The sequence below is a fragment of the Pangasianodon hypophthalmus genome, chromosome 11 (assembly GCF_027358585.1).
Source record: "Pangasianodon hypophthalmus isolate fPanHyp1 chromosome 11, fPanHyp1.pri, whole genome shotgun sequence".
Taxonomy (NCBI): domain Eukaryota; kingdom Metazoa; phylum Chordata; class Actinopteri; order Siluriformes; family Pangasiidae; genus Pangasianodon; species Pangasianodon hypophthalmus.
This window is the reverse complement of record NC_069720.1, coordinates 9,457,949-9,484,578: the sequence shown is the minus strand read 5'-3', so window position 1 is coordinate 9,484,578 and position 26,630 is coordinate 9,457,949. Positions and strand designations below refer to the sequence as shown.

At 37.3% G+C, this 26,630-nt stretch overlaps 1 protein-coding gene across 4 annotated transcripts in view; it reads right to left on the bottom strand.

Moving 5' to 3' along the window:
* Window positions 1–26,630, bottom strand: part of arnt2 (aryl-hydrocarbon receptor nuclear translocator 2) — a 109,776-nt gene that overhangs the window by 71,430 nt on the left and 11,716 nt on the right. For 2 of the 4 annotated variants that reach the window (XM_026930422.3, XM_026930424.3), the window contains exons 2-7: window positions 22,928–23,042; window positions 17,227–17,274; window positions 15,989–16,033; window positions 13,037–13,250; window positions 11,694–11,907; window positions 1,141–1,243 (exon numbers count right to left, since the gene is read on the bottom strand). In XM_026930422.3, coding sequence (XP_026786223.1) covers window positions 1,141–1,243; window positions 11,694–11,907; window positions 13,037–13,250; window positions 15,989–16,033; window positions 17,227–17,274; window positions 22,928–23,042 — 739 coding nt within the window. The remainder of the gene's footprint in view (window positions 1–1,140; window positions 1,244–11,693; window positions 11,908–13,036; window positions 13,251–15,988; window positions 16,034–17,226; window positions 17,275–22,927; window positions 23,043–26,630) is intronic. The other 2 variants (XM_026930425.3, XM_026930426.3) reach the window with 1 other exon arrangement.

Sequence of the window (26,630 nt, the reverse complement as noted above, 5' to 3'; positions counted from 1 at the left end):
AAGAGGCCAGACACCAAATTCAAACCATTTTTGTAGAAAAGAAAACTTATGTGGCCAATTTCCTTATTCTCGTCTAATGAGAGCATTTTTGTTTTGTTTTTTTTTATTTAGTTGATGGTGGTGATCCTAACCCACCATTATAAAAGTTCTTATATTAATATAGCTCCTATAGCCCTTAACCTATTTGGCTCGTCACTTTGAAATGAACTGTAAAACAAGTAGGCTCATAAATAATGTAAGTTTGGACCTAATGTGTTCTGTCAGTGGAAAGGTCGAGTAGAAAACCCATATATGGCTCTAATAAATAGACAAAATATATAAATATACACATTTGAATAATGTTCATGAAATAGGTCTGTACTGAGGGGGTCCATGTAATTTAATTTGCAGTTAAAGGGTTCCCTTAAAAAGGTTTAAGAACCCCTGGATTAGCCAATGTGTGTAATAGTAGGAGGGAAATACCAAACTGTGAGACCAGTGGCCTTACTTTTATGGCCTTGAAAGCCATGGCTGAGATTCAAACCGGTAAGTGTCACTTATGAAAGTTCCCATGAAAGTGGTCCTTAAAGTGCCTGTGAAAATAGGTCTCAAAGTTCCTATGAAAATTGTTCTGAAAATTCCTATGAAAGTGGTTCTGAATGTTCCTAAGTAGGCGGTTCTGAAAGTTCTTTTGACAGTGGCTCTCAAAGTTCCTTTGAAAGTGGTTCTGAAAGTTCCTAAAAAGTGGTTCTGAAAGTTCCCATGAAAGTGGTTCTAAAAGTCCCTATGAAAGTGACTCTGAAAGTTCTGAAAAAGTGTTTCTGAAAGTTCCTAAAAAAGTGGTTCTGAAAGTTCTTAAGAAATTAGCTCTGAATTTTCCCATGAAAGTGGTTCTGAAAGTTCCTATGAAAGTGACTCCTGAAGTTCTGAAAAAGTGGTTCTGAACGTTCCTGAGAAAGTGGTTCTGAGAGTTCCTAAGAAATGAGCTCTGAATGTTCCTATGACGGTGGTTCTGAAAGTTTCTATGACGGTGGTTCTGAAAGTTCTTATGACGGTGGTTCTGAAAGTTCTTTTGATGGTGGCTCTCAAAATTGCTATGAAAGTGGTTCTGAAAGTTCCTATAAAAGAGGTTCTGAAAGCTCCCAGCTTTGAAAATTATACCTCATTCTGCAGATAAAGGAGCGTCTGGAGCCCATACACATCCTCATTGAGGACTGCTGTCCCTCTTTCTTCACTGTCCCTGTCTTCAGGTCCAGGATCCGGCCTGCAACACACACACACATATACACACAGAATGAAACAAGCAGGAAGTACTATAACAGAATAACATCTCTGTTATCACAGTACTGTCTGAGGCATCTTCTATTCTGGAGTTCTTTACTGGAAGCTTTGCAAGCAAATAACTCCCTGAATGTGTTTTCCTTTCAGTACAGCTAATAGAGCAACGTCACCGAGAACCAAAGCATACAAACATGTCTCCCGGTCAAAACACAGCAGTCAATGATTCATGTGCTTTAATTATTCAGTAACAAAGTCATAGCTGCAGGATACGAGAGCGTCTATGATCTAAGCCTAAAGCCATTCCCATAAACAAATTATAGAAAACCTGGTAAAAAGAGAAGTTACTAAAAAACAAGCAGCTGACAGCTGTTAGAAATCCTCCGGAGCAGATCTCACCCCCAGCAGTCTTTCCACACTGATGTGATGATGCCAAATCCTCTGAAAGTGATTCAGCTATTAGCATTCCTCCACAAATAACAAAGGCAAATAAAGATAAAAATAGAAGCAATTTCCACTAATTGTTTCAATGTATAGCTCTAGTAACTTTTAATTTCTGGTTATTTTTACCCAACTTCGTCACCATTTCTGCAAAAGAATAGTATTCTTAGCCTAATAAGTACAAATCACAGCAGGGTGTGTTGTCACATCATGCATTTTATCCATTTATAGTTACATCTACTTACATTTAGTTTACGCTACTTACGTTATAATAGCTACTTTATAATAGCTATAAAAAGTCATTCGCCAGTCTCTCTTTTTTTCTCTCTTGAAATTAATAAGACATAAAAAGGAGCTTGTCATGTTACTGAGAAACCGCAAAGCCATCAGTCCTAAAGACTTACAGCTATTTAGAAGAAGATACAGCTTTACCACTGACTGTTAAAAAGCTCTGACACTGCAGACTCCTTCCAAAAAGCTAAACAAACATCTTCTCACAGAAAACATCAAAGATTGCACACTTCTTTTTAAACCTTTACGGGGAACATCCACAGCCATTACAAGTCCCTGTGTAAGCTGTTAATATAGAAACCCTATAGAATATATCAGAAGAAGCATATTAATACGTAAATGAATTATTTCATGTCTACTGTATTGTGTAAATAACAAAGAAGTGTAACTGTAAAAATCATTTGTAAATGTGGGCGAGAGATTGTTTTCTATGTCATCAGAATAGAGAACGCCATGGGCTGATACAATTATTATTATTATTTTTTTTTTAACTATCAATATCTTTACCAGAATAATCTATATTTTAGATGATATTGGACGAGCTACGTATCACAATTGGATTACTTTCACGATTGGCCTACTAGGGGCGGCATATAAATATTAAATATAAATATTATTATAATTATAAAATATTTAAATGGCATTCAGATTGGGAAATACAATCTTTTGGACTGATATCATTTTGTTTTTTTTTTCATATTTTAGGAAATAACAAGGAAGGAAGTAACAAGGAAGTAACATCTCTGCAAACTAATACATTAAATGTTTTAATGATAACTACTGTGTCCCAAGCCTCAATGAAGACTTATTTCGAAGTGTGTGTGCAGGCATTAACTGGTATACAGATACAGAAAGGGGGTGTTACAGTGCATTTCGCAGGAAGCCGAGCCCCAGCCACATTTTCAGCTCAATGCTTAAAGGGAATTTTCCACAAAATCTGCTGCCCAGAATTTCAGACACACCACGTTAACCTGTCCAACAACTCTGACCTCTTAACTCTGGTTACATGGAAACTTACTTGACTTTAACAACTTACAGAAGTCAGATGAGAACTTGCTATGGAGTTCAAATGGCATAAAAATATGAGAATATCTTAAAATAAGCTCATCGCAGGAGAAAGCCTTCATCCAGATTACACATAAATGTGTTAGACAAGAGATAAATATCTGAAAAGGAGCGGCAGCGGAATAGAAGTTGTGTGGTTCACTGTAAAAGAAAATGGGAGGTTTATGTTTGAGATAAATTCTCTAAATGAATGAGACAGCGAGCATAAACAAACTGCTATTGTGCTAACTTGAATAGCCTCAGATAAATAATACAAGCTTTTAATCATTTACAATTTTCTCATTCACACACTTTTACAAAAACATGACGACGGTGGTTACGGTAAATCTGTCTGAACGTCATTTGTGACCCATGTCTGTTTGGAGTGGGATGAGTAAGCAGCACTAGTGTTTAACATCGTCATTTTTTGTTTTATGGTGCAGTGTGGGTCCAAACAGCTTCCATTTTTCCCAGCAAAGAGGCGCAGCAGGTGAAGTTTACTTTGGAGTGAAGATCCTGGCAGGAAAGGAAGGGGAAAAAACAGAGGGGAACGGGAGAGAGCAAAAACCACAGCTGAAATTTGTGACCTCCTGTGACCCATGACCGGTTCAGCTCCTCTAGTCACGGACTCTGATCATTAAAACGGCATGATTGAATCTGAAAGGGAGAGGAAATGGGTGCCAGATTGGCCCAGATGATGGCATTGGGAAAAAGACCAAGCAAAATGCAAATTGTTTAGGGAAGAGCGACGAATCCCTTCCACTCGAGGAAGCATCTCCTCTAACAACCACACGAACTTGTTCAGCCTCATGTGCCAGGGGACATGTTTGGGGTAAATTGACAAGCAGGTCATGGCTAACACACATTCTACATTACCTCCTCTTGGCTTTGCTGAGCAGTTCCATGGACAAGCTGATCTCTCTTTCCCGAGATAGGTTGAAGCAACAAACAGCAATCATCCCATGGCATTAAAGACAGCCAGGGTAAATATTTAGGCAGCACTCATCTTCTACACGTGTGGAGCAGATAAAAGGGTGGGAAATACAGCAAAGCATAATGGGGTCCTTCAAGTGCAAAACGAGCAATGTACAAAATATTTATTTTCATCCACAAACTAATATTTGGTGAAAGCAACCCCAGATTGACTTGTGAGAAAGAATAAAGTTTTAAATTAAATTAGTTTGGGAAAAGACTTTGGGAAACGTGTGGTATCACCGTTTGACCAGAACCATAGAGATAACAACAAAGCACATCTGTAATTATGAGAGTTGAATAAATTTTTGCATATTAAGGAGACGTAAAATTGGAATTCTGGCTATTTTCAATTACAATTATTGAAATAGGTTTTGTTACATGCAGTCCATTAATGATAATTGTATTTTGTTAATTAGAGGGCTGAGTAAGGCTTCATAAAACAATTTCAGTCATAGTTAGTAAAAGAAAACACTACCATAAACATCATAAACTTTGTCTAGCTTCGAAAAAAGGCAATTAGCCCTTTGGGAGCCAAAAGAGTTCTTATTGACTCTGAGCCAAAGAGGCCAAATTCTTATCAGCAGTAGACAGGATTTGACACATTGTACATACCAACAGACATTTAGCTCAGCTCACCAATGAGGGGTGACTCTTTCTTCTTCCAAACGGCTCGCTGCCTTTTTTTCCTAACCCAGAAAAGTTTACGATATCTGCAATAACGGTGATTGTTCTTCTTTGCCCAATTATGGCTAGAATCGTTTCAAGAAGTCTTACCCTACTTTCAAATTAACAAAACAACATTACTTTGCATTGCATTTCATAAAATCTATTTAAATAATTGCAAAATCAGCAAAGCACTACAAATAGAGTAAGCATCCCTACATTAATGTTATTTTCCCTGCTGTGTCTGTGCATCATTAAGAAGATTCATTTCCACTTATCCTGATAAATGGGATATCCTAATTGCCTACATCTACAAAAAAAAAAAAATACCTCTCAACTTTCACCTAAAACTGCTGACACTAAGAGCCAACGCATTTGCAGCTGACACATCACTACTGTCTACCCCATTCATGAATACACAAGAACCATCACAGGACCACCAGAGAGAAGATATTACTTGGATGGAGGATCTCTGTCAGCACAATACTGACACTGATATTGTATTGTGTGTGGTGCTGGTATGGGTTTATCAGTTGTGTTGTGGTTCTCATGGTAACTAGGACCATACATTCACGTTTGTTTTGGTCTCATCTCCACCCCACAATCTGCCATTGGCTTATTACTTGTTTGTATTCACCTGTTTTGTTGCATCACACAGCACAATACTGACACTGACATTGTACTATGTTGTGGTTCTCATGGTAACTAGGACCATACATTCACGTTTGTTTTGGTCCCGTCTCCGCCCCACCACCTGCCATTGGCTTATTACTTGTTTGTATTCACCTGTTTTGTTTTGGCACCTGACTATTTTGTCTACTTTATCCCTGTTGTGTCTTTGCGAAATCTTGTTCAGTGTTACTGTGCATTCCTGAGCCTCTGTTGGCTTTCTGGATTTGGCCTAATACATATTATGGCTACTTTGCTAACATGTATCTGCTATCTGTCACATTGGGCAGGTTTTTTTTTTTGCTTTATTTTTTAAACCTTTCTTCTTCAATAACTGCTTCATCCTGGTCAGTGTCAAGGTAGGTCTGGAGCTTATCCTGGGAACACTGGATGCAAGGCAGGAACAAACCCTGGACAGGACGCCAGTCCAGCCCAGACACCGTGCACATCTAACATACTCACACAATCTGAAACCCTAGGCTGAAGATAAAAAGTTGCTCATATGCAATACAAACCAAATCAATCAGCTTCTTTGTTATCTTCATAAAACAAGCTTTCCTTTCTCAAGATCATGTGAAAAATAAATTTCAGCTAGGTCATAGTCTGTCAGTTAAACACTAGCATTTCCATGGTGATAAATTATCAAGTATAAAATGATCTTCTGCCTCTATTTTGTAAAAGCAAAACAATCATTCTTCTTATTATTATGCAACTGTTGAAACAAAATGTGCTTACAAATAAGAGCATAAATCTGATGAAATTTAAAACAGACATGAACTAATTTTATAAACCTAATAGATTGTTAGGCCTAATATTTGTGCAGTTCTTGTGCAGTCATTGCGTTATTTAATTACATCATAATTCAACAAATCAACTGCATAATCGAATTGACAAATCAATGATTAATATGACACATCACTGAAATGTGTATATCAGTTTAAGGGTTGTTTTTTTGACTAATTATATTTTAAGTGTTGAAGACAATGCAGTGTTGTAATCAGGCTTCGTGCAGCACACTCGGCCTGGAGCCGACATACCAGGAACGAATGAGATATGTTACATCATCACATCCTGATATTTGACTTGATTGATGATCGCTGAGCCTCCACCGAATGTTCCACCATCATTTCTCACTCCAGACAAAATCAAGCGTTAATCAGCAGATTGCGCAATTCAATTATGCATGCAAGACCAATACATAACAGTTCACCTTTGAAAGGCACATTAGTGGGAGAGAGGAAGGAGAGAAAAATCTCTTAGCTGCTTGCTTTATCATTGAAAAATATGAGCTTATCAAAACCTCATCAGGAGCTTTTCAATATTTTAGCTGGACTGGCTACAAGAACATTAGAAAGATGGAGGCAAACAGAATTATTTTTTTTCCCTAGACATGAAAGGGAATTCTTCAATGTCCATCATCTAATACACACACTTCGGCTGGGATGTTTGTGAAATTTACCCCTCTGTCCGTAAGCAATGATGGATAGTTTTAGAGATAGTTTTATAGCCGGAAATTAATCTCAATATTTATGATACGCTGCAGTGATTCAAAACCGTGTGTAATGTTCAAAAGTTGAGAGATGACAGCGACTGAATGAATCCAGGCGTGTCTCTCTCTCTGTAAAGCCTGACACCACAAACAGTTCCTTTCATTACATGTGTACTCAGGCTGGACAATGTAATGAAATGGACATTGTGATGCATAATGTCACACTATTCCCTGTCTGTTTTCTCCCACCCACTAGCCAGCTCTCTTCTATCATACATCAGCTACCAACCGGAGAGGGAAAAGACTGACACGTGTTTCCTCCAAGACACATGAAGCCAGCCAGCACATCTTTTCGAACTGATGCTAATGCTGCGTCACAGGGCAGCAGAACACGTGTAGGAATACATGACACACTCCATGATTGGTTAGTGTTGCTCTGATTGACAGGGGAGGCAGTATGTCATCTGTCCCAGACAACATGGCTAATTTTGCTTTCAAGGACTCTGGTATCATCAGAATCGCTGATATTATCGATAGTAATACATGTCTAAGTGGATTGTTACCTAATCACTGTAAAAAGGTCTATATGAACAGTTTCATGTTACCTCAATTTTTGCATCTTAAGTGTGTAGCAGCCTGGGAAAGCCCTTTACCTAGTGAGATTTTTACACTGTCTACTATGTACAGTTTCGAAAACTGAACTATGTTCAAAACATTATTAAATAAAAAGTCAGTTTCTCAATTTTTAACTGTAACACTGCTGCTCTGGTGACACTCTGTTAGCACACCTAAATATAGTGATATGCATTGTGCATCATAAAAAAAGCATTATGAGCACACTTTTTTGCCATACTCTTACTAGAAACATTACCAAACCAGTTTCCTTTCCAAGTTTCTCTTTGTCTGCTGGTTAGTCATGGGGAATGAAAATGGCATCCCATTCCTCAATTCCTTTTATTATTGGTAACTACTTGCACAATTCCTAATTATGATATTAGACAGAAACTGCTCTAAACTGGAACCCTGGAACATTGGCTGCTTTAAACATATCTTTCATACCTCAGATCATTAGTTACACATTAACTCACACATTGTTGTTGTCTCAGAAGAGATGCAAATGATCATTACCCACATTGCACTGGGACATTTATCTCCCCGTCTTATCTTACAGATATACACCAACAACTGCGACCAAAACAAATACAATCACCAGCAAATATAATTTAATATGACCATATAACACAGAGGATATAAAAAGTTGGCCTTTACAAAATGCTGACTTCAGTGATAGAAAATGTGCTTACAGAAATGTCCAGCTCAAATCTCAGTTCTAAATGAAATTAGTCAGTGTCCATGTCAGCTATACAATTCTTTCCCATTTGAGTAAACTGCACTGGAATGGCTCACACAGCTAAGACGCTTTAATCTTAAAGAACAGGTCTGTACAATGCAATATTAGATTTACATATAAATATTTAAAGGAATATTTAGGCATTTTTAGTGTATGAGAGAATCTGTAAAGCCAAAAAAAGCTGAGTAGATTGTTCCACCTTTGTGGAAAGATTTGCATAAAGATTTGAACATTATAAGTTTAAGAGATGCGGAAAGTATCCAAAACGCATTCAGAAGGCATGTTGGATTAATACCTGTACTGTAGGGTATTAACCCTGAGTCTCTCAGCTCTTTCAGTGTCAGAATCAGCTAAAATGGCTGCAGCATGGAAGCTCATGCACATCATCAAATTCCTCCTTATAGCTCAATGAGAGACCTTCCTTAGCTGGATGATGCTATGTCTACAGCAGTGTTTTAGAGATTTTTCCAAGCTGATAATGACCTGGGAGTTGAACAATCAAGGTCATCTCCGGCCTCAGTAGCATCCGAGAAAAAAAAAAAAAAAAAAGGAGAGTATGGATTGGATTGGTAGGTGGCAGCTGTGACAACCAAACTGAAAGTGGCTTGTAAAGTGAAATGCAAACCATGGCACCAACTACGCTCTTTCACGCAGCACTGGCCATAACAGAATTCACTACGCCACTGTGCAAAGATTTTATTTATATTTTATTTAGCTGTAACAGATTACAAAATTAACCACAGGAGTGGGCGGGATCAGAATTCGGTCGGTACCAGTATTAGTCAACTAATCAATGCAACCCCTATCCCTGTTGATGACTATATTACACCAGTGTGAACTTTCTCTCCATTGTCAGATTAATTTAGGATAAATTTTCTGGACAAATTATTTTTAAGTACTTTGGTGCAGTTAATAGTCACTTGTATTGATTTCGCAGTGTGCACCTCACTCTTAAACACCCCCACAAATAAACCCTAAAAGTGTTTTTTTATGGATCTCCCTGCAGTAAATAATGTATCAGCCTCCTCTACTGTCAGTTTTGGGAGACAGTTTGAAATACACCTTGTGTTTTGTAGCCCTTTTTTTCATTTGTGGTTATTTTGGCTGTCAAAACTGCACTCATACATAAGATATAATAATATATACAAATATAAAGCAATGTAACTAATGAGCTTGATGACAGATGAGCTCAGACAGACATACTCAAATTGTCATTTACATGCATAGAGTAAATTAGAAAAATATGCTACATTAATAGTAGTGAATGAATTTTTTCCAGAGTCAATAAGAACGATCTCATTTGCATAATGCAAGTTAGCCCTAGTGGAATTTATCTTGCTTGTTAGCAGGGTGAACTATTCTTCAAAATGGCAAAATGAGAGAGGATGCTGCAGGCGGGAAGCGAGCAGGAGAGAGGAATGAGAGATGTGCGAGTTTAGAGTGCCCTCTGGCGAGAAAATGTGTAATATATGAGATTTCCTGGAGGAGAGAGATGAATCTTGAAGCAGTCAGCAGGATTTATGCTTCCAGGCACTGAAGTGTGGCAGAATGATGCTTGCCTGCTAATATCCTACAGGCTACTTTCTCCAACAACACACTAAGGGTCCTAGCTGCTCAAAAATAACATGAACAGCACAAGTAGCAACTTCATAAAACAGAAATACAGCTGTTGGAGGAAAGCTTACTGTGCGATGCATTATTTGCCATATTCATAGCTATTAATCCAAGCTCTTAGAAATCATTATCAACAAAAGACCTCAGATTGGACCATTCCATGACCACAATTGCCAAGAAGGAGCAACAAATACACTTCCACAGACAGTAAATGTAGTTGTATGCTGTAGCAAAACCACATCCTTCATTTGCATTTGGATCAGTTCTGCATCGTCAAACTACAACAAAGTTTATTTGTGTAGAAAAAAAACAATTCTTCTTATTAAGATGCAACACCTGTCTTTTAAACTTACATCACTGGTATTTATAATCTAATTATAAATCTTGAATTTTTTGTCAATGCATCTTGTCTATGTAATGCTTTACCATAATTAACATTATTTACTGCACTAACAAATGATAAACTTCAGCATTAATAAACAGTATGTGAGAAAGTGCCAAGTAAATAAATAATTATATTAAGTTACTAAATGTTGAGATGTAAATGAACTCTAGGTCTCTCTATTGTTTAATAATGAAAACTGTTATTCACCCTGAGTTCTGAATTTTGTCAGTTTACAACCACAAACATTACATAAGGTGTTGTTCATGTTGGTCAATGCAGGTGTTGAGTATTTGGTATTGGTTCATTGTCAGGAAAGAAAAAAAAAACAGCCACCACAAGTTATGTTTTTAATGTGTATTAATGCAGAAGTTCATAGTTTTTTCATGTTAACTAATGTGTTAAATAATATGTGTTAAAAGAACCTTAATGTAAAGCATTATCCACTTATAAGTTAACTATGGAAAAATAGAGAGCTCATCTTTTTCTGTGTTGTGTGTGTGATCAATACTCTTCCCATCAGTTTCTAATCACATAAATGTGTTCGTTGAATATTTTTGGTCAAATCAGTGTGAAAATCTACAACCTGTGTATGTATTGTTATATTGCAGATGTAGATCATCTAAGATGCTGTAGATGATGTAGATTATCCATTATTGTACTCTATACTACAGAGCTGTTGAATTCTTGACTCTGATTGGTCAGAATGTGTTGATTAATTTGTATAACAGTAAGGCTCAGACAGTAGTGCTGACTTCAAGGCAAATCACAGCTTTATATTAATGTGCTTATGTTATCATTTATGTAGTAACAGCTCATTCACAGAGACTTGCATGGCAGACATGCAACGTAATCTAAACTTAATAATAATGGATCATAAAAAATGTAGCTATTTAACAAAGAAAGGTTAATTAATTAACTTAAAAAAGATGAATTTAAAATATTTAACTGCTGCCAAATTGCTCTGGTATAGGAGGAATAAAAGGAAAAATAATCAAATCTACCCTATTGTTGATTATTTTCCTATAACAGCATGCCGGTTGTGTTTTATTCCTTACATATTTCATATATTAACCTGCATGAAAATAAATGAATCACAGACCTTCACAGTCCAACAATAAGCCAAAGCTGCTTCTTTTAGGCCCTTAAACTCCCAGAATCCATCAGCAGGACCATACTTACATTCCTCACTCTTATAACTACATATCTTACCTATAAACTTCACTGTACTTACATAATAATTCATAGTAGTTACTGAAGATAATAATCCCATCAGGTCAGTTACTGAAAAATATAAACACTGGCATGGATGAATGAGTGCTAACAGTAATAGTAGTTTTCCTATTCTATGTTTGGCACCTTGGCAAATTTAAAACACTTGTTTTTGCCACTGATATGTTTACTAGTCCTAACTTGGTTCGTTTTACTAGGTAATCTCCTAGGTATCTATCTTTACTAGACATGTTTGCCTATTTTAGGTGTTTTTTTTTTTTTTTTTTTACTTTTAAGTATCTTACCAGTCATGGAGTTCTCGGAGGTGCTGAGCTGCTCGCGGAGTTTCTCCACATCATCAGGATGGACCTGCTCATACAGAGTGCTGCCGAACCACTCGGATTGAGGATGGTTCAGCACGGGGGTCACCGAGTCCGACACGTAGATCACACGCCCCGTCTCAGCCGCCACCACAAACAGGAAACCATCAGCCGCCTCCAGGATCAGGTGCTTCAGTTCCTACAGAACAGACCACACCATGCACTATGACACGAACCAAGAAGCATTAGCATGCTACGATTTGCCTAACGTACTGTCTGAACTGCTCAATTTGCAGTGATGGTTCTCTAGCTAATGTTCCAATTAGAAGGTTGTTCATTCACATTCTGGCACTCTCAAGCTGCCTCTGTTCAACATCAGCTGCAAGATGTTTTGTATGAAAGCATCTGCAGATGGAATAAATGTGAGTTTGATGAGTACAATCATGCTGAAGAACCCCATCTTGTCTGTTTGGCAGAATCCACTATGATTTTTGGCACCTTGAAGCTATTCAGTGAAAAAAAATTACATTTGCACAATTTTGCTCTTACTCCAAATGTCAATAATGATTAATGTCTCAAAGATGTGTCTTTATTGTTGTTCTGGAGCTAAATTTAGCTAATTTAGTGCAAGACATTCTAGTAATTTGCATATTACATTTTTTAATATTGGCTTATTTTCTATGTTATGAAACTGTTTCTTACTACTATTCAGATTACTATTCAATGTCTGGTTTTTAAACATCTATACTTTACTTGAGTTTTTCTTCCATCTAATACTTCTGACTTCTAACTACTACATTTCAAAAGAAAATTCTCTATTTTCTACTCACTTTCTACCCACTTTCTAATTTTTAAGCAATTATATTTTTCTACTTAAACTCGAATGAAGAATTTGAAGCTATTTTGAAATTCTTCAACTTTTACCACCTCTGCTAATATAAGATATTATTAAGCCAAACAATGTCTTTTAAGGTGAGTTGAGCCTAAATATATAAATATATGATATTATAAAATTAATAACCAAACGAATCAACCATGCTTCCTCTGCAACTCCTAAAAGCAGCCCACAGCATTTTTACCTCTGTCTAACTTTCATAATTTCTGTCTGCTGTTTAAATCATATCAATAGATAGTATGATGAGCTTTGAATCAGAAGTTTATTAATTTGTTGTTGTTTTTTTTTTGTTTGCTTTTACCTAATTTAATTTTTTTATTTAAAGCATACTTCATCCTAAATCAGTATATAAATTGTTAAAAATAAAGTATTCTTGGCCATAAAAAAGTAAATTAAAGTGCAATTTGTGTGGTGGTGAAGCCATGCTGCACACCTGCTCAGTGAGGAAGGAGGGTTTATAGGCTCCATCAGTGGACGTGTTGCCAGTTCCTCTCATAGACTTCATGTGTGACACGGCCATACGCAGGATGGTGAGCTTGTCGGGTTTCCTGGCCAGCGCACTGCAAGTGGGCACCATGTCCGACAGCTCAGTGATGTACTGCGTCATTTTATTACGCCGGCGTCGCTCAATCTCGCTGTGGTTCTCTCTGCACAGAGAAACAGGAAAAAGCTAGTGCTTTATGTGCATGTAATGAAAGATTAATTAAGAACTATAAACAGTGAACAAGTTCTGGGAAAAGTCTGATTGTCCTGAGTGTGTTAAATAAGGGGTGAACTCACAATTTATTACATATTTATTTTATACAAACTGGAGTACAAGAAAATCTATAACTGACTGGCAAACTGTGCTCATGTCGATTAGACTTAGCCCCTTGACTTAATGTTGTTTGTATTTAACATCAGTCTACTGTAATGGCCCTGTCTACAAACGTTGTGTGTTGAACGCTGGTCTACTCCTAAACAAGCTAAAAGGACTTGATAGTATTTTACTGGGGCTGTCACTGTCATAGTCCTTAGCATGGGTCAAAGGCCAGCAAAGATCAAAACCAGGAAGTACTATTAGACACAGAACACAGAAAGCTCAGGAACACAAAAAGCAAGACTTTGCAACAAAACAAACAAAACAGCAGGGTATACGCAGACAACCTAATCAAGGGGTAACACATAACAGGTGACCACAATCAGGTAACAAAGCAATGACAGGACAAGGGACAGTGACAGGACCATGACAGAAACCAAAACAAAAACCAATATGTTGCTTGCTGCCATGGGAACTGACATACATTTTATATCATTTTTGCATTAGCTGATTTGTAATATGTACAGCAGTTACAGTAAACACTAGCATTACCTTGAGCTTAACATTAAAAAAAAAAACGCATAGCACTCTGGAAGAAAACACATCTGCAGTTACCAAAAATGTACTGTTAACTGACCGAACTTTACAGCTCAGTGGTTATGGCTCTGGGCTACTGACCAGGATGTCATGAGTTCAAGCCCTGGCACTGACAATCTGCCACTGCCAGGCCCTTGAGCAAGGCCCGTAACACTCCCTTCTCCAGGGGCATCGTATCATGGCTGACCCGGATTTCTTCTTCCTTTCTTCTTCAATACAGCACGGAACAATCAAACTTACAGGCCAAAACTAAACTAAATACCAATAAGGGCTTTGGAGGCAATGCAACCATAAATAAAATAAATTCTTCCTATATTAATGTGACTTGACTTGTGGAGCATGTATAAAGAGTAAGGGTTTGTTTTCTGTAGAATTTATGAAGAGACACTTATAGATTGAGTTAGCTTGATGTAACAGAGCAAGCAAACAGACTTCTGGGATTTTTTATGTCATTCATGTGTTTTGATACCTGTGTTATTCTGGCTGTTGGAGTTTTAGCTACCTCACAACTTGTATGAGCGATACGAGATATGACTAAGACCTGCTTTTCCGACCATACCATCAACTTGCACTGTGTTTGACGGGTATATAGTCTACACTAGTAGCTAATAACGACAATGTTTAAAGCTTTAGAAAACAGACTAAAAGCTATTTTGATGGTTAACAGTAGCTAACTAGCATTACCACATATTAGCAGGCAGACAAATTGAGTCTAAACTTAAGCTAACTAGTTAAACATAAAGAAGTTTAATATTAACTGTTAACTGTTAATAACTAACCATTTAAATTTATTGTACATGTGACAAAGCTTTGCGCATGATCACCGCCACAGGAAGAAAGTAAAGTTAGCCGTTTCAAAGCAGTTTTTGGTTATGACTGTATACTGTAATGATTTATAGTCTCACTATCTGGTGTCACCCAGAGGATGGGTTCCCTTTAGAGTCTTGTTCTTCTCAAGGTTTCTTCCTCATGTCATCTGAGAGAGTTTTTCACCTTTGACTTGCTCATTAGAGATCTAAATCTACATCTGGATTTCTGTAAAGCTGTGTTGTGACAATATATACTGTTAAAAGCGCTATATGAATAAAAATGAGAATAGTACCTGTTACTTAGACCGTAGAAGTGAGTGCTGACCCACTGTTTACAATCACTCTGAGATCGTCTTAGATCTTGGCACTAGTTGGCAATTTTTTTGAGAATTTGAAGGCAAAAAATTATCTCGTTAAGTTGGACAATCAATCACCATGTATCTACCCTTATAACGCTCATTATCCCTCTTCACTGTTCAGCTCAGATATTCATTAAAGAGTACATAGTCTTTTTTTAATCCCTCAAAGTTGAATCATAAAGTGAAGTCCAATAGAGCAAGCAGTATTATAAATCTGTTGTATTAGTCATCTGAGTCTGATAGCGCGACGCGACAGTGGCTTCAGGATGCCTTGCAGTTCACTTTAGGCAAGAAAAATGCACTGCAGAATTGCAATGAATCCAAGAACTAGGGGTTTAAAACAACGCCGCTAAGTGTATTCATATCTATTTTTGGCTCCAAATAACCATATCTGTATTAGGATTTAAAATTGAAAGTGGGTTTGGCCTAAAATGGAAAGTGTTTTAAAATTTTCTTTCTTTCTTTCCTTCCTTCTTCCTTTCCTCCTTCTTCTTCTTCTTCTTCTTTATCCTGTAAACCCTTTATATGAACCCTACCACTATAACCCCAGAAACACTAGGAAAAAAAACACAAGAGGTAGAAATGCTAGCACTGTCAGCATGGTGTGTGAATTCTGGTTCCAAGAATTCAGTTCCTCAACCTCAGCTACAGCACTCGAGTTCATGTTAATAAATGCACTCTTAAATATGTTTATTAATTTAAAGTTTCTCAGATGACTCGCTCATTTTCATGACTTCCTGCCTGGAAGGAGGAGATGGTTGGGCTCAACAGAAGAGCCTCTGTCTCAGTGACAGAATTCTAGCAATGCCACGTCGCCCTACCTGGCATACCGTTCCTTATCAGCGGGCATTTGATCATCATCATACCTGCAAACAGAAAGAGGAAACAGGGAATATGTAATAACAGCAGAAAAGATTTGACAGAGTTACATACCGTAGATGCTTAAAATGCAACAAATTAGAGAGTATCTTAAAATTAACATGTGTGTATACATGTATGTATGCATGCATGTAACAAAAAAATGGATTGAAGATGCCATAAATGAATCAAAGACACAAAACCAAAAACATAAATCAATTTAAAATGGATGTTTTCCTATTTCACGTGATATGGTAGAGTGTCTCTAAATATTTCATCTTTAGTCCTGCATTCCGTTTGAGACGATGCAGTCCTGTGATAAAGGCATTAAAATGGACAAATGTGATGTTGCTTAGTCCTAAATAAGGGCCTAAGAAGGTAACAATAGGACAGTGGTCTTTTGAGGTCCCTTATTTTGGACACATTTAAACAACCACCATATATTCTTCTTGGATTAGGCAAACATATAATTATCACTTTTTTTTTCCTTAATGCATTTTTACTGTTTTGATTAACAATCATATCTGATTAACAGTCAAATTAAAACTGAATGATGAGAACGGATACATGTATTTCATGTTTTTTTTTCAGGAACAGTATCGTGATTATTATGACGACAAGGCAATTATTGTGATATTAAAACTTGCAGATTTAATCCTGGCACATTTTTGTTAATTTTGTCTAATGGCTTATCAAACGCTCGGTGCAGATTGAGCTGCTATAGTACTGCTCGATGCTGCATGGCTGTGATGGGTTTACAGCAGTGATACTGTAAGAGAGGAACAGTGTTGAGATTAGCTGTAGCGTGGCCAGCAGAGGGCAGTGTCTCCACTCCGGGGAATTACGGATACACGTCCTTTAAAGAGAACATGGACTGGAAAGAAACAACATGTTGAGGCAAACAAACAAAAAAAAACATGATTAAATGGTCTAAAATGGCACAAACTCAAGCCGCAGCATGGCTGAGAGACAGACTGAGAAAAACTCAAATAAAATATGATTTAACGGAGCGGATGCAAAATTATAAAGACAAAACATGATTCATGGAATGTGATGCTAGTGCTGAGGATTCTTAAAAAAAATGTTTTCATAGTGTTTAATTTATAGAGACAAATCTAAATAAATTACTACTGCTGTAATAATGTAATTAAAATGTGATGTAAAGTATAAAAAGATCTGCCGTGATCTGTTGTAATTCTACCTTGAAAATTTGCTCGGCCCTTCTCCATCTTCATCATCAAAGTCCATCCTGCAGGGCAAGAAATAAAACTGGGTGAACATATTATATCAGTACAAAAGCACAAAATACATCCAGTCTTCATTTCTACTAAACAATCTTTTATTAAATGTCTACAAAGATCACAGACAAGCAGTGGGCGGGAATTCTGTAATTAAATTTTAACATTTTTCAATTTTAAAGATTCACTATGACATTAAATGAGATGCTTCAAATGTATTTGTTACTTTAAAAAAAATGTAAATAGTTGTGACACGTCAATATCTCAGAATCTCAGTGTACTGTGTGACAATTTATCATGATATTACATTGCCCTACTGCCCGGCACTACATCACTTCACAGCACACGGTCCTCCAGCATTTCTGATTTATGAATGAATAGGTGTACGGCATGTAATGAACACGTACACATTTTTCATCTGTTTCCTGTAATTCAGATATGTTGCTACTTCTCTTTAAAAAAATGTTCTCAAGTTTTAAATGTAGATTTATTTTATAAGTCAGGCTTCTATCACTGGGGCTGGAAGAAACAGGAGCCTCTATTACAGACGTGTGCACACTACGGCCTGCAGGTCAGATCTGGCCAGCGAAGTGTTTTCACTCGGCCCACCGGCTCATCAAGACAATTTTTTGTTAATCTTATTTTACATACAGTCAGGTCCGGAAGTATTTGGACAATGACAGAGTTGTTGTGATTTTGCCTTTATACACCACCACAATGGATTTGAAATAAAACAATCAAGATGTGATCGAAGTGTAGACTTTCAGCTTTATTTTAAGAGGTTCGACAAAAATATGGCATTTACCATTTAGGAATTACAGCCATTTTCAACAAAGTACCTCCATTTTCAGGGGCTCAAAGGTATTTGGACAAAGTGACATAATTGTAAATATAACCATAATTTTAATACTTGGATGAAAATCCTTTGCAGTCAATGACTGCCTGAAGTCTGGAGCCCATGTTCTCAAAACTCAAACTCTGTGTTTCCTCTCTGGAGATGCTTTGCCAGGCCTTCACTGCAGCCACCTTCAATTGCTGCTTGTTTGTGGGTCTTTCTGCCTTCAGTCTTGTCTTCAGTAAGTGAAAAGCATGCTCTATTGGGTTGAGATCAGGTGACTGACTTGGCCATTGAAGAATATTCCATTTCTTTGCCTTCAAAAATTCTTGAGTTGCTTTCACAGTATGTTTAGGGTCATTATCCACTGCACTGTGAAGCGGCATCCTATCAGTTTTGTAGCATTTGGCTGAATGTGAGCAGAGAGTATAGCCCTATACACCTCAGAATACTCTGGAGAAAGTGTAGACCTAACTGTATGTCTGATAGATGGCACTGTGATGCTAGGCCTGCTTTGTTCACCGTGTTGAATCACGCACAGTCTCCAAACATGCAAAAACATGATGCTCAGAGGACGCGTATTTTCTTTGGCTCCACATACGTGTGTGAAAACTGTTCAACCTTCAGCCAGATTGTGCCTCGGCAGAAAGTGTGTATAGGGCAGAAAGAGTGTATAGGGCAGAAAGAGTGGATAGGGCAGAAAGAGGTTGGATTTGGACGCTGCGGTATAGCAGAAGTTCCCAATCTAGGGGCTGTAACCTCATGTGTAGTCGCTTGATTTACAAACGGGGTTGCAAGAGAAACTCAATCTCTTTTGTTGTATTTATTTATTGTACAAATTAATGATATGAATATCAGTGACTCTATGTGCTACCATTTTGAAATGTTACTTGTAGTCATAAATCAAACAAACCACTTCAAGAGTGTGTGTGCTGTTTTAGCCTTTTTTTGCTATCCTGACACCCTGCACTGGCATAAGAGTTCAGCAATAAAAACAAACAACCTTTTCTGCTCCTCCGCTACTTTTAGGGACGTTTGCCCAAAAATAAAGTCAATAACTGATTTACACTGATCCATAGACATGCTGCTGAAGTGCAAACTTCAGCAGCGTGTCACTGACATCAGCATGTGGGCAGCTGAAGTGGTGTATCCATGGAAACGGCGTGCATATGAGTGTGTTTTCACAGTTAATGCGATTAATAGGAATAAAAGCAACTGTTCAGATTGAACAGGACGTTCTGAACACCATATGGCACAGCAAAACAACAATCTCAGCCTCTTGCAGTGTGTGTTGTCTCAACATGCGTGTTGGCTTAAAAACCCAGGCCTAGTGTCGCTTGCTTCTTTTGAACTATTGAACTATGTATGAGTAATTCTTTGCACACTGATTAAATCCACTGATTCAAGTGCAAACTACCATCTGGAAGCACTGTGATTAAGACTTTGATTTTTTTTTCACACTTCAAACTTTAAACTAATTTTGTACATTTTTCAAACACTTGAATGACATTGTTGATATTCGTAATATGATATTTGTACTAATGTATATACTGTTTACACATTTGTTATATAAGCACAAAGTGAACCTTCTGGATTGATATATATATATATATATATATATATATATATATATATATATATATATATATATATATATATATATATATATATGTATATGATAACATATTGTAATATATTGAAAAAATTTCAATAAAGTCTGATTTAAAAAGCAAATCACAGCTCCAGGTATCATCTGATACCAATCCAGTACCGACATCCTCACAGTAACAGAGCTGGGCTTCACTTCCCAAGCTGTCCATCACATCAGAGGTGTTTTGGCGACATGCTTTAAGACAGTGTGTTCGCGGTTCATGCATTGTATCACATATTCTGACTGCATAAAAGAGGAGTTCTCAAACTTTCTGCACCTAGGGACCCCTTTAACTGTAAACTAAATTCCACAAACCCCCTCTGTACAGGTTTATTTCACAAACATTATTTAAAATGTATAGAATACTTTTTTTTTTATTTTTATTGGAGCAATAGAGCTTTCTACTCCTGAACTTTTGTCAGACAGAACATTAGATGCAAATTGACATTATTTATAGGTCTTCTTGTTTTTGGGTTATTGAGGGTTAAACTCATTCAGTGTAAGGGTCAAAGAATCTAATAGTTATAAGAACTCAATAATAAATCAAATAAACTGATTTCCAACACTGGAACTAAATTTAAAAAAATCATGGACCCTCAGGTTCTGCTCCACAGACCCCTGGAGGTCCCTGGACCCTATTCTGAGAACCAGATGGCACATCCAGTAAGATATTGATCCAGTATCTCAGGCCAGTACTACTCCTGATATGACAATTCAGGATCAGATTGATATATCCCTGTTTATTTCAGTGGAAATCATTGTGTATGGTGAACGCTGACATGCGATCATGCACCATAAACCAACTGGAAAGCAGTTGAATGGTGACAAAAGTTACTTTTTAATGCCTATTCATTAATAATTAGGTTATGGCTATATATAAGACGGTTTAAAGTGGTTATGTTTTGTTTCGCAGTGGTGCTTTATGTTACCACTATTGACTAATACCATGGACTCTGATGATAACAGATGAGAAAGGAGTCACTCAGAATATGGTGACCTACCTCTCCCTTAACTTATAGGTCATGATACGGTTTAAAAAAAATTCAAGAAGCCCCATGTAACATACATCACTATATAACTCTAAGGGTTCCTAAGCAATAAAAACTCTGTTACTGTGTATGTTTTGTTCTTTGCCTTAAAAAACTCCGGAAAAATTGCTTGTCCTGCAAACCATTTGTACTGCATTAGAGGCTGCTGGAAACATTACGAAGTCCATTCGTAATGTTCATTTCAACCAGCACCAGCAGAGTTTCCTTTCACACACTGTATGTTATTAATTTCCTTGTAAATTTTTTTCTTCTGGATAATTTAAGAGGTGTCCTTGATGTTACACCTTTGCGTGCTAGAGATTCTTTTGATGCCATTTTGGAAAATACATCTTTAATAGAAATTTGTCACTTGTGTAACAGCCTGTGCTTATGACACTAATGACAATTAATAACACCAGCTACTTAATGTAATGGCACCATATTAAAGATGAAGAATACTGTATATTCATTCAAAAAAATATAAAATTTCACTTCAGTCACAAATACAATTTCCAAATAGAATATGAAACCATAATTCAAATATTAACTTTTGGCTGGTCAGAAAGTTTATCATATTTTGAGAATGACGCAAATCTGTCTTGAATTTAATGTGGGATATAAACAAAAAGTTCTCTGTCTGTTCATCTTTCTGACATAAGATGTTCTGGGCTAATGTCTTAGCCACGTATCCTCTCTCTGGTGTGATCTTTTACAGAAATGCATGTGACTGGATCAGCCACAAACAGAGGATCTGCCACAGAAGCAGAGCTCATTCATGTTTAGAAAACCAGAGCAACTGAACTACAAGCCATTTGCTTTTTCATATGTTTATCCACTTATCCACTCTGCTCTGATTTTGGCTCAATCCACTGAAATACTTCCACATCCAGACCACAGTTCACCAGTTGATGACCCCTGCTTTATATACTTCCCTCACACGTACACAACACTAATCCTAACAGCTAATTACAAGTTTAGGTGTCACACATTTTCCCACTGATATTGGTAAAACTTTAGGCAACTAAAAAAATCAGTGAAGGCAACCCTTACTCTCCTATATACCAAACTCATAATAAAACACTCACATGGTCACACTTAAGATAGTACTCTCAGGCCTGTTGTCACTCGGCATATTTTCATTGTTGCCATTCCTCCGTGTGCGCCTGCAATTTAGCAACATGCAGCCTGATAAATCCAGGCTGGATTTATGCAAACCTTACATGCTGCATGATCTGGCTGCATCTGTTGGCTATTTCAGTGCAAGTTAGGTGTTAAAATAGACATAAAATTTTATTTCAGTTGAATCCCCTAAGGACAACTTTATACCGATACAAATCAAGTTTATTGCCCAACAATACAATCTCTATAAAATGCTATCCAATCACTATGCAGGCATCTGTTAGCATATATACAGAAGAGGACAATTCAAAAAGAGCAATGGCTCTCTATATATGTGTCAAAGGAAGCACATGCAAGTCCTCATCCTCTTGGACTGGTAGCTGTCATACAATAAGAGAAACTTGGACAGCAGGTAGAAATTGGCTATAACTAAAAAAGCTTAGGCTTAGGACACACTGCTTATCAGGTTAAAGGATTGAAGTGTTTAGCCCTAGCTGGTGCTGATGAGATTTACAGCCACTGAGATCCAACAACCGGGAGCAGCTCACTCTGATTCAATTAAGGTTGTTAAATAAAGTGGAAGGTTGCTTTATGGTGTCCAGAGCTAGTAGAACTGGAGAAAATCGCTGCGCTCTTTAACAATGTAGATTTACTGCAAATCACTGCACGAACAGTGTACAATAAAATTAGTGCCAAGAGCACGGGGTTTATCTCAGAGGCCACACAGTCCACAGGTATGGTCAATAGCTGGCATGATATTGGACCTGTAAGCACTCTCAGGACCTGTACTTATACATATGGGAAATATTAAATAATGGGATGATCATTACAATATGACAGTTGACAGAAAGGCCTCCCAGTAGAAACTTAAAAGCCAATCGATTTGCTTGAAATAAAATTATCAAGATATAATATAATTACAGCACACTGATTCCAAATCATGGATGTCTAATCAGTTCGGGTGAGTCAGTTCAACACGCATCACGATATCACTGTTAATGAGCTCAAAAAGTAAGAGACAGGTTACTTACCCTGTTGATCTTCTCTTGCCCCCACGTCCTGGCATGTTGCCCCCCATTCTCACCTGTCCTGCACCCACAACAGCACCTGCCATGGTTACCGGCCCAGGCAGCTCTGTGCCCATCTCTAAAGAAGAAAACAACAAAATGGTGTTAAAGACACAGCTTTAAACAGTCATGTAGTATATTCGCAAAGTATTTCCAATTCTCTGGAAATGAATGCAGGCAAATAAGAGCGTGCTAGCTAGCAATGAGGAGTAGGAAATGTCTGATTGACCCTGGTGTTTAGCTTTTTGACAGATTTCTGGCCGAAAAGCTACAGGATTGCATTAATGTTACCGAGATTGGTGGACACGGCAATACTACAGAAACATACAATTTCAGGCAATTTTCCAACTACCAGGAAGGAGATGTTGTTAAGACGGAAGTTAACTACAGAGAAGGTCTTACACACAGTACTTTTCAAGAGTACTTAACACGCAGCCGTTACAGGATAACTGAATACTCAAAACATTCAGTAGAGTATTCAAAAGTTGAAAACGATCTGCAACAGGCATGTGCTCTCATTAAATATGCTAGCTGGAGGCACCCTACCCCCCCATTCATACCCCAGCCCGCTCCAAACAACATTAACAACACTGTTCCCTTACGTAGTGCATGCTCAGACACACTGATCACTGACTAAACTACTGCTCTGGCGAAATATTGACAGCTCTAACGTAACACACACACAGGCAGGAGTCGTAAAAAGCTCACACTGCACTGCCTCAGGTCAAAAGCAACTAATGAGGCCAACAAAGTCTACTACTCGCCTCCAAACGCACAAAATTCCCATTAATATTTTATGTGGTGTGTATTTGAATTTTCCAGACTCTCATAATATATACACAGACACGAGCAGACTTGTATCGGCACTTCAGTTTAAATTTCAGGTTCCATGTGAACACTCACTCACTTTGTGCCTAATCAGCTGCAACTAAGACAGCCAACAAATTCTAAAAAACACACAGATACTTTGTTTGGTTTTAGGTCTCTTTCACACTACTCCGTTTGCAGAGTCTTAATTAGAGTGAAATTGGTACTTTCTCTTCACGTGGTTTGGATTCACACTGCACTTAATTAACAGAACCCCCCAAAAAAACATGTTGACTGAGGAATCACTTTCTCGCTGCAATCAAACCGCACTGGAGTTCAGAGAGAGCACCTCGATCAGACGTTTCTGGACCTGCTGTTTTGGCCCGCACCCAAGTGTGACTGCCGAGTTCTCACAGAAAGAAAAATCAAAGGGGGTAAAATGCACCAGGGTTCAATTCAAACAGACTAAATTCTGCGTAAAAAATCACTGTGTGCTCGTCTTGGCTCGAGAAGGAAAAGCGAACAAGCTATAGTTAAGACTAATAATAAAAAAGTACACATTTGTGCACATTTACAAGCCACAAGTAAACATTTTAATTCCTTAAAGTTGTGATAAAAAACTACAGCCTACTTGCTATTATTGATGATACCAATAAATTATTATTTAATTAAAAATAATAAATAATATTATTTAATTGTGATTGTTATTTAACTGCTAATGAAGCTTTTTTCAGGTTGTTAAATGTTATGGTCAAATTTACACGTAGTCCGGTCAGCTGCGTGTTTGATTACGCGGATATCACAAAGATGAAATTGACGAAAGAGGAACTGACGTTGGACTTTGTGTATGATTTCATTTCATTCATACAGTCATGTGTAAATCTGATGACTAAGGGCCATGAGATTTTCAAAAATAACGTAGCATTCGACTTACCTCAAAAGTTGGAAGTCGGAACGATGTTATTTTTCGACTGTTATCTTTGACGTTATTTTTTCAAGCTACAAAGTTGGAAAAAAAAAAAAAACACGGACACGTCCATGTTCGAATTTTGTTAGCAACTAGCTAGCCAGCTAACCGTGATCAGTGATGGATATTTTCCTCTTCAAAACAGTGAACATTTATAGTCAATGGTGTAGATTTAACAAGCTAATATCTTGGTATGTTGATTGATCTAAAGCAAATACTTGGATACACAGTATAACTCACTTAAAGGTAAGAGGTGCTACTTTGTTTACTGCCATGTTGATTGAGTGTCACTTGCTGAACCCGGAGGAACTCAGAGTTTAGTACACCATCCTGGGAAATTCTGAGTTGAGGTCTTCTTTGTTTTTTTTTGTTTTTTTCTGGTCAGATTTTGGGAATTACAAGTTACAACCTCTAGCTGAATGCAGTAATAGTCTCACAAGCTTTCTCTAGAGAGTCTGTTATGTTTCTTCACTAAATGTGGCCAAGATTCGCAATATGACAAAAAAAAAAAATGCATCACATAACATGAACACATGTCTATCATACATGCTATAGATTATGATATGTACTGTATATATAAGTTTGCTAACAAAACACTAGTGTTGCGTTTAAAAGAACCAGTGGAAAAACATCTAGAAAAAATTAATGATTTAACATTTACAACCTGTAAATTATAATAAATAAAATTCATAATTAATAGTTAATTAAATGAATGAGTCAAATAATAAGAATAAAACAAATTCTGTACAAATTTTTGTTATTTTAAAGATGCAAGATAAGAAAAAATTTTATATCCAACTAGCTGCTTCCAAATAGAGATTGTAATTTTCTTTTTTAAAAAAAAAAAGATAAAGATATATTTTTTTTAAAATCATGATCTTGTCGTATCTCAAAAAACTGCATTGTAATATAACAGCACAGAATCGATATTATAACCATCATATTGCCCAACCTTACTAGCAGTAGGTATAATCTGGCTGGCAACAGTACAAAAACCATATCCAAACCTAAAACACACGTAGCTAGCAAATATTAGCTAACATTTGCTGTTTGCTGAACCGCTAACACTCCCTCCAAAAGCATAACACACAGTACCGTCCACCATCTATGCTTTATTAGGTGAAGCCATGTATATAATCATTTTTGCCCCAAATAAACATGCCAAGCTCGAAAACACTAAAAATTGCCTGTGCTCTCTGATTGCTAATCACGCTCCACATCTCCCTGACCTCCCCGAGACCCACAGGTCAAACTCATTAATCCGTCTTGTGAGACTGAAAGGTGTGGACGGCTTCCTGTTTCCTTTTCATTCACCTCTGCCCTGACTCTCTAACCCCTCCTCCACCCCTCTAGCAATTATAGTACCGTAAGACCTTGTCCTGTTCTCCACAGAGCCAGAACGGAGCGCCATATGAGCTCCCTCAGGTCTTCTCCAGCGGATCAGGGTCATTGTTCATGCTGAGCCAAACGTGAACTCCGGCGGGAGTCCATGACGATATTCCCAACGAAATCAAAATGCACGGTTCTCTCTCCCTCTCCTCTATGAATCACTAATGATTCACAGCTTCATTACAAAAAAAAAAAAAAAAAAAAAAAAAAAAAACCTGCTTCGAGAATAGAGTGTCAGAGCTGATTGGCAGTATTTTTCACCCCCTAAAAAAAGCATCAGTCAAACGACAAAGCAGAGCATCAACATGTGAGTCAAATCAATGCTGTGTCAAGGCGTTTTCACATCAGGCTTAATTACTCAAGTGTCCAGAACCAGTTGTAAGCTAAATAATAACTTATATATTATTTACTTAATTATACTTGCTTTACTACAGTTGCACAACATTGATCAGTGGTTCAGATGAAGCCTTTCTTGCTTTCAGCCAATAAACTAGCATCCAAACA